The sequence below is a fragment of the Tenebrio molitor genome, chromosome 4, assembly GCF_963966145.1.
Source record: "Tenebrio molitor chromosome 4, icTenMoli1.1, whole genome shotgun sequence".
Classification (NCBI taxonomy): Eukaryota; Metazoa; Arthropoda; class Insecta; order Coleoptera; family Tenebrionidae; genus Tenebrio; species Tenebrio molitor.
In genome coordinates, this window is record NC_091049.1 from 17,886,762 (window position 1) to 17,896,124 (window position 9,363).

Genomic DNA, 9,363 nt, shown 5'->3' on the forward strand with positions numbered 1-9,363 from the left:
GCAGGCTCGTAAACGTAAACATTGTTGTTAATAAAGATAATCATTTGTGTTTTTTTATTATTCCTGTTACAAATTACAGAACTGAGGAATAGTGTTACTAGTCCGTAATTACTAATTACTAATTTCACTGCAATTATACATTTTCGACCATATAAATTCGAGCAAAATATTTTCGAGAAATTGCAGTTCCAGGAACTTGTATTTAGAGAAAAGTTACAATCGATCAATTGATTTCGAGCATTTGATTTCGAGCAACTGCATTCGAAGAATTTGCCGGAGACAGTACAGATGCGCTCGCTACTGCCATCGTGGTGACGCTAGTAGTGCTTTGCGGCGGTACCTCACGGCCCCCATTGGTCAATCGTTCCCGGCGACTCCACATCATCGAGGGGACACCAACCGTCGTCAAAACGGCGCCGAACGACGCCTATAAAAGATCGACACCCGGCCAGAATTAACAAAAAGTTTTGATTCCGCGGGGACTCAACTTCTCTAACCTCTCTCCTAGATATTCTGCTTACTTTTTGTGACTTGTATTTAGTTCCTTTGTTAAATAAACAGCGAACATATTAAACTCCACAACTTTATATGTATATACATAAAGCCTTCTAATTATACTATCCCTCCGCCACCCGGCGGCACGGCAATTTTGCCGGAGTACATACACTATTACGGCTATTACTATCAAGTAATAGTGCAGTGCTTATCAACATAATTACCGGCGTCTCGCCTCCGCATTTTTGTTGTGTATTATGTTCTGTGTCAATGTTAAGGAATTTCCTCACGATATGACATGAGTACAATAATATACCTTTTTGAATTTCAACTACCAATTTGTTCTCTAAATCCAGAATTTTTAAATTTTTAAAAAGAGATTGCGGTACTATTCCCGTTGCTGAAATTATAAGTGGTAAAATAGATTTTTTTTCTAAACTCCAAAGATTTCTCATAGCAACGGAGAGCTCTAAATATTTATTAATTTTTGTGTATATGTCTGTGTTATGTTATGGGAATTTGGAACAGCTATATCTAAAAGATATGCTTGCTTTTGTTGTTTATTTAAAATAATAATGTCTGGTCTGTTATGCTGAATGTGAATGTCAGTTAAAACTGTGCGATCAAAATATAATTTGTAATTGTCATTTTCCAAACAACTTTCTGGTGTATAACTATAATGTGGTTGTGTATTCTTTAATAAATTGAATTTAACAGCTACATTCATGTGTATAATTTTAGCGAATATATCGTGACGTTTTTTATATTCGCTTTGAACCAAAACGATGCAAGAAGAAATGATGTGTTCAATTGTTTCCCCTTCAGTTCCGCAAATCCTACATTTATCAATTATCGATTGTAAACCGCATATGTGTTTTTTATAATTTCTTGTATTTTATTATTATATTTTATCGTATCATTAACCATTATGATCACTTTATGTTACACATTTATTGCTAACTATGAAGTCCATAATATTCGAATAACTCATCTTTCTTAGTTACTTATAATACATTAGTTACGCGCTCATAATACGTTAGATACAATTATACGATAAAGCTTAAAATATAACTATAATATTATGGGATTTAAACAACGCTCGGACGTTGTGCAGGTGACCTGGCTACGTCCTCGCATATTATAAATCCCATAATCTTCTCGTTATATTAATAGTTATTAATTCGGATTAAAGTTGTAGATATATATTTTCTAAAGTAATTTTCCAAGATTTAACCGCAACCCACAATAAATTATTAGTGCTTATTCACAATGGACATAAGCTTGACATAAGGCATAAGAAATTCATGATACGTGCAGTGTACTATACTATTAATTTTTACTTAACTTATGAGAAGTGACCTCAGTGAACATTATTGTTGTGTACAAAAAGGCATGGAGAATCATATTCTAGTTATATGGACACATAAATTATTTTCCAAATGCCCAAATTTACAAATTATTCTTAGGTATCTCTTATGTATTTCTTATGTCTTATGTCCATTGTGAATAAGCACTTAATACATCAGAACATGCTTAACATACATTTTGTTAACTAATTCAGATCATATCAATAATCTAAAGACTCTGCTTGACCACCTTTTAATATTAGAGAGACAAAATTCTATGTATTTCAATTAATATGGAGCTTTAAATTTTATCGAAGGTAAAATAACAAGAATTAATTTTTTTATCCGATAAATTTTTCAATTTTACGAGTCAAATTTATGCATTTTTATTCTGGTCGGGCCCGAGAGCTTTAGCTTTAACCTTTGAATAAAAATGCCCAAATTCAACGAGTAAAATTGTCTAAAGCAAAAATGTGAAAATTGGGCAATTTATCAGATATAAAAAATTAGGTCGTGTTATTTTTGGCAAGATTAATTCCAGAATACAAACTTTAACGTTAATTATCTATTTATAATACCTACAGTTATTAAAAACAATTTGAGAATCTGACAAGAGTAGCATGCAATTTTAATCACTTTTGCCACATGACACAGTAGCAGGACGATTTTACCGGGATAAAAATTTTTGATTGGATGAAAGCAAGCCCTCTGATTGGCTGAATACGCACGTTTAATGTACGCAGGAATTAATCAGGTATATACCTAATAGGTAGTGATTACAAATTCCCGATTATCTTGTGTTGTGTCTGCTGTTGTAAAAATTAACAGCAAACACGAGTGGGTCACTAACAAAATTATCTGGAATATCCTAATCACGAGAGCAATTCGATATGACTATTTACCGAATAATCGCTGCAACTTAAATTTAAGCCAAATTAAAATTATAATCAAGATATCAATTAATATTTAATTAATATTGTTAATAATAATGTGTTTTCTTCAAATAAATGCTATAAAAGCTCCGATTTAACTAACATGTAAAAGATGGTCAAAAAATTATTATCGATTATTTCCTTCATGTGTTTAGCAACCAATTGCGTGACAAATATTGACGAATCAAAACGAGAAAACAAAAAATAACCCGATAAAATTTCTCTAAAATGCACATGTGCAATAATCTGATAAAAAATGTCGGTATTTGATTTTTTAAAAATTATTTTGAATAAAAAGGATTGGAAATAATGCGTTTGGTTTCATTCTATTCAGGAAATAATCAGCTGTATACCCCTTGTGCAAAATTTTAATATCGGCAATTTTTTTGCTAATGAACTCATACATTCATAAATTATTCGGTCAGAAGACCAATTATTATCAAATAAAGCCCTCGACTTCGTCTCGTGCTCTTATTTGCTAATAATTGGTCTTCTGACCTCATCTATGGATGGTTTCGTTCATTAGTAAAAAAATTTCCGATAAAAAATTTTGCACTTGGGATATAATAAGTGATAATTTGTTGCCCTGAAAAATTATCGCATAATTCCAACTTGATTGGTCCAATTTTAAAATATAGAGCATTTTCATTGGCCAAATTTTTACGAGGTGAATACTCAATCGTAATATCCCGAGTGCATTTCAAATAATCGACAATTTGACATGCACGAGGGGTATTAGGAAGACTATTTCCTAATACTATTGTAGATACACTTGTAGATAGTTACGTTTTGAAAACTTCTGAAGTTTCAGGTTTTGCCTCTGAAATGGCTTGCAAACGCAAACATAGCAAATATAGTTTAATTATTTCGTCAAATTACATATTTAAAGGTTTAGCCTTTGAAACTTTAGGCCCTTGGTGCAAAGAAGAAGAAGATTTCCGAAAACATTAATGAAATCGATCATTAATGTTTTCGGAAATCGACTTATTGCGGAATCAGGCGATTCAAAATCAAAGAAATTCCTTTTCGAGAGGATTTCACTTGCTATTCAACGTGGAAATGCTGCAAGCATTCGGGGCACTTTTCCAGATTCCGCATTATTATCGGAAATGTTTGAATTGTAAATCAAAAATGTTATGTAATTATGTTATCAATACAAAAAGTATATATTTTTACTCAAATATATTATTTTTATGAAAAAGTAGCAAGCAAAAATAAAATTCTGTATTTGGACCACAAAGTTTCTTATTAAGAAAAATTATCGGAAAATGCACTCGTGCAAATTATCGCATAATTTGGCTCTGATTGGGTGATTTTTGAAAGTTTAAGCGATTTTATTGGCTTAAATATTGTAAGGAAAATGGTCACAATTAATAAGTTATTCATAAATTAGAATCTCTAAATTAACAACTACTGTTTCAAAATGTATAAACCATCTGAATCGGACAAAAACGTATTTAACTAAAGTCACAGTGGTTTTATTCTAGTATGAATTATTATATTCTTTCTGTTCTCGGTTTAAGAGTTACTCCATAGCCATCAGGAGCTGAAATTACTACATCAATATGTAGCTTCAGGGTTTCAATTGTCTCGTACTGGGTTGAAACTACTTGAAAATTTCTTAAAATGTTTGACAAATGCACCTTCATAGACATCATGGCAAACCGCATTCCTGAAAATATTATATTATATAATGTAATTAAGAACACACTCAAATCAGTAACCAATGCAGTTTCTTGGAGGTATGCTGAACGGCATATAACAATAACGAGGTCTTTTGTCAACTTCTTCTTGTTTAAAACGGTCTGGATCAAATTTCAATGGATTTGGCCAATATTTTGAATTTCTATGAATGTAGTGTACAGGAATTAACAAATTGCTGCCTTCAGGGATCACAATGTCACGTATGACAACATCTTCTAAAACCTTTCTAAACAAAACAGGTCCAACGGGAAATAATCTCATCGTCTCTTTGATAACACGTTCTAAATAGATCATACGCTTCAAATCGTCTAAAGTTGGATCTCGAGTGTTGTTTCCAAAAATGTCCAACATTTCTTGGTAAGCCTTCCTTTGAACATCTTGATGCATGGCTAACATAATAGTTGCAAAGCTTAATATAACAGCTGTCGTATCGCTGCCTGCTGTTATCATCGTTACTGTCTCTTCGACCAATTCTTCGTTGCTCCATTTATTTTCTTCTTCGGTGGATTTTATTAAACAACTTAAGAAATCTTTGTATTTAGAGTCACCACTGCTTTCATTTTCCAAAAGTTGTTTCTTCCTAGAAACAATCTAAAAGTGATTGATTAATTTCCAGAACAAAAAATTCTTCATTATTCTAACCTGCCTAACAACAACAAGGCCTTTTGCACACAATTCATGAATAGCCTTTCCAGATCCAAAAAGATTCCAAACAATGTCAGGATAATATAATGAATTTAAAAAACGGTCACCAATTAAAGACGCTACTCTGAAATAAAGCGGGACTTTGCAAAACTACTTGTTGTTTAATTTATTATAACTATTACTCAGCTATCCACATCATGCATTCGTATTGTTGATTCCACTCGGAAAAGTCGACACCCATACATGTGTCTGCAATAATACTATTAAAGAGTATTCCAACACAGATTTCACTCACCGCAAATAGTTTTAAAAGTGCAATCACCGTATCGTTTAAAAATATCTGTTCGAATATTGGCATAATTCTCCTTTAAGTCGATAATCAAACTGTTTGAGTGTTTGATAAAAACGGCGAAATATGAATTCAGAATTGTTTGGTTAAAAGTTTGATTAAGTATTTTTCTGTGAATCCCCCATGTTGACACTATAAAACAATGCATACAATATTAACGATTACATAACGATTCGATGACGTACGTTTAGCTGTCAAAATTACATGACCCAATGCCGGTTTAAGAAATTCATACATTTGCTCTTTTGCAAGACACCGTTTCATCAAATTTTCGACATCTTCAATTTCAGAAATCATGACATAAAAATGTGAGCCCAACCATATTTTTCCTATAGGTGCGTATTTTTCGGCCAATTCCATTGTTTTCGTAAAATACACTATAAACAAAATTATTAGATATCTTCTTCCCAAATTATACATCAGTTTTTTACCATCTTTGCCCTTAATAAAAGGATGAATGGTGCCCAAGAACGGCAAACCAAAGGGACCTTCTATTTTTGTCGAATAGTAGTAAATTCGTCGTTTTTTCCAACAATATTTGATAACAAAACCAACCACAAAAATTAGCAGTAAAGTTAATAAAATATTGCTAATCGTAAAATCTTCGGCTGGAATCTTCATTATGAACTATAACAAATGCAATAAAAAAAATTTGGTGGAAAACATTTTCATATACATTTAATAGTAATTGTTTTATAAATAAAGAAAGGTATACTTATCATTTGTAATATTTCCGTAATTACTTACTAATTAGATCCAATAATAAAATACCACAGCAGATACATTTCAATTAATGACATAGGACTTTGAGTTGATAGTCAATAAAATTTTAATAGACCATTAATATACAAGTACTATTGGGAGCATGGAATTTCGGGCAGCAATTTGTTTGTCATTTAAAAAAACCCGTTGTAGTCTAAGCTTTGTTGTCATAAATGTCACAATTATTTTACATTTTAGTTATTGATTTCCAAAGTTTAATCGCAGACTGTTTAGTTTTCGGAAAATCACATCAAAGCACTTACGCAACTTTTCAAGATTGATGAATCCAATTTGTCAAAATGATACCTATCTGATAATAGTAGGTAAAAATAAAATGAGTTTATTAATACGTCTACAACCTAAAGTCTATTTCACATTTTATATCAGTCAAATTTCAAGTCTGCCCGAAATTCGGTGCTCCCAATAGTACTACAGGGTTGTTATAAATGATTGTAGTCGAAGCAGGCCATGCCCATGTTATGAAATTTTTCTCGCTTGTATGTAAACTGTCAATTTTTGTTACTGTCACTGTCATTTTTTATGTGAAAAGTGCGCTGATGAGAATTTTATTGATTGAACCTAAAAATATTGTGTTGTTTTGCAACTTGTAACCAATTTAACTCCTGTGTGTGAACGGTGTGTACTCACTTCATTTTGATGTTTTTTTTATATGGAGCGGCAACCATAAATTTTACATTCAGTTTTTACGCCAGCTTGGACTACAATCATTTATAATAACCCTGTAGAATATAAACAAGGCGCAGTTAACTTTTTTCACGATGGGATTTACTATCATCGCATTTGTAGTAGCAACAGTTAAGCGATAATTCTATTAGTTTTGGCAGTAAAATTTCAAACTGTTAAATATCGAAAACCATAAAATTGTATAATATAAGAACAATCGTTGCAAGGAAAACCACTAGAAATATTGATTTAAATATCCGAAATGTGTTCTAAGTACCAAAAGCCGTTCCTTAGAGCGGCGGATATAGAGGGGAAAGGAGCATCTGTAAATGTACGATAGGCACAATTAAATACATTGGAGGAAGTGTTAGGGTGTGTATGTATATCAAACATACAGGATGTTATGGAAGTCCATGTAATAACAGAACTGTTTAAAATAAACATTTTTTGCATATTGATCTTTTTTAATAGAATATTTTTTTTACATTTTTCTAACCCCTAATTTGACACTTCGCTCATGGGATAATCATCAATTGAAACGAAAGAGCGAGTGAAAAAGTTTTTGTACGATAAAATCATTACAGTTTTTTTTTTGAAGAAAGAACGACCGCTGTTCTAAAACGAACAGATTCCAATCTTTTTCATTCGAGTATTTTAATCGAGTAATTTTTTTTTCTACTAGTTTGGAAAACTAACATATTTGAATAAAAATTTGAGTTAGGAAAACTGGAATCTTTCCTAACAAGTGCAGAATATTAGATTACGTTACGAGTTCAGAAAAGTGGAGTTTACTAGACGAGTATGGCAAGTTTAAGTACAAGCGTTAGCGAGTATTTAAATGCTACACGAGTCCAGTAAAATCACTTTTCTGACGAGGAGCGTATACTAATTTTTCACATTTTTGTATATTTGCGGGGTCCTACGATATCTAACCGTTTCCGCTTTTGTAGTGCATCGAGCCGTGGAGAGAGAGATATTTCTCCTCCACCGTACTAACCACTACATCGTATTAAAAGAAGTTGAATATTACTCAAAATCGTACAGTAATGCTGTAAAGTGACCTATTACTGTACTCAAAATCGTACAGTAATATAGTTCATTACTGTATAAAATGCGAAAAATAATATTTCAACACTAAAAATTCAAATCGTTTCCAAAGATTCGTAACTTGAAATCTGTCAAAGATAACCTAAGAATTTTCAACTAATTAATGTTTTTTTAAGACGTTGATTAAACTAGTACGAAAAATTTTATAAAAACTAATATTTTGATACACTATTAATGTGAATGGATGTGACAATAAGTATCGACCCGTATTGTCAGATATTATGAATCCAGTAGATTGAATTTTGTGACGTTTTCTGGGCAAAACAGTTGCAATAGCCGTTGTATACGCGAAATAAAATAGAAATAAAACACTTGAGTAATTAATTACAATCGACAATAATTTTAAATACACAATTGACTTTTTGTAATTACCAAATAAACTTTTAGTTCAACAAAACTTATCTCCTTTTACATTCATATATCTAAAAACATACCTGAATATTTTAATGAATTATCACCGGTTACAATGTGCCCAGATGTACTCGTATATGAAGCAATTATTTGTAAATTGCACTAGAGACGAACGACATACTACTGAGGCAGGTGGTTAACAATGTGTAAGCTTTCAATAATAATTTGAAATATCATTAAAATGACGTTGGGTGCTAATACAAGTGCACAGTTAACTGTAGTTGTTGTTAGGGAGCTTATTACACATGCATACACATACATTTTCGTACACAGTTGCCATACTTATCCACAATCATTTTGAATCACCCAATATATCAGCTGTTCACGATTGTTTTAAACACACAGCAGGCCAAGATATTTTTTGTTAGATTGGCGTCAGGTCCTTGTTGTCAGTTCCGACATTAATTTAGTTAATAATAATTTACCCATTTTAATATATTTGGAATGTTCTTAAATGAGAATACTAAAAATTAAACGCTAAAAATATGTATGTTTTATTTCAGTTAAAATTTCAGATCATTGTTCCTAATGTTAAAAAGATGTAGCAAACTGGCAGCAGTGTTCGGTTCAGTTATAACTTAAAATATTAAAATGTCAGATTTTCATAGATAGTCCGAATTTGAAACAATCGTGACTGCTGTTCACAATCTTTTTGGGACTGAGTTGGTTTGAAGTGAATCTTTTTTAGCGAGGGGTGCGAATCCAAAAGACCTTGAGATATTCAAGATGAAACAAAAAAAACTGAACAGCGTCGGGGCTGACGTAGTGTGTTGATTTAGTGACTTTAGTGAACAGCGCATCGCACATTGCATTGCATCCGTCAACTATATGAGGTTATGTCTGTTTTGAATTTTAATGTAATCCGTGATATTCTGTTGTTGTGTGCTGCTTAAGTTAATGCATTTTAACCATATACACAGTGAGAAAC

General features: G+C 31.9%; 1 protein-coding gene across 1 annotated transcript; it reads right to left on the minus strand.

Annotated features, from left to right (window-relative positions):
* Window positions 1–749: 749 nt before the first annotated feature.
* Window positions 750–9,144, minus strand: LOC138129005 (cytochrome P450 4C1-like). The gene is made up of 8 exons (XM_069045256.1): window positions 8,459–9,144; window positions 5,903–6,098; window positions 5,657–5,848; window positions 5,418–5,603; window positions 5,305–5,371; window positions 5,120–5,246; window positions 4,498–5,068; window positions 750–4,445 (listed from the first exon to the last, which is right to left on the minus strand). The coding sequence occupies exons 2-8, from the start codon at window positions 6,090–6,092 to the stop codon at window positions 4,270–4,272; spliced, it is 1,509 nt and encodes a 502-aa protein (XP_068901357.1). The 5' UTR covers window positions 6,093–6,098; window positions 8,459–9,144; the 3' UTR covers window positions 750–4,269.
* Window positions 9,145–9,363: the final 219 nt, after the last annotated feature.

Excerpts from the sequence above, each read along its gene's own strand:
- LOC138129005 (XM_069045256.1), bottom strand. The coding sequence starts at position 6,092 with ATGAAGATTCCAGCCGAAGATTTTACGATTAGCAATATTTTATTAACT. Across the intron at positions 5,849-5,902 it reads TTTTATTAAGGGCAAAGATG|TGTATTTTACGAAAACAATG; the intron begins GTAAAAAACTGA and ends TTTTGTTTATAG. Across the intron at positions 5,604-5,656 it reads TGTAATTTTGACAGCTAAAC|TGTCAACATGGGGGATTCAC; the intron begins GTACGTCATCGA and ends ATTGTTTTATAG.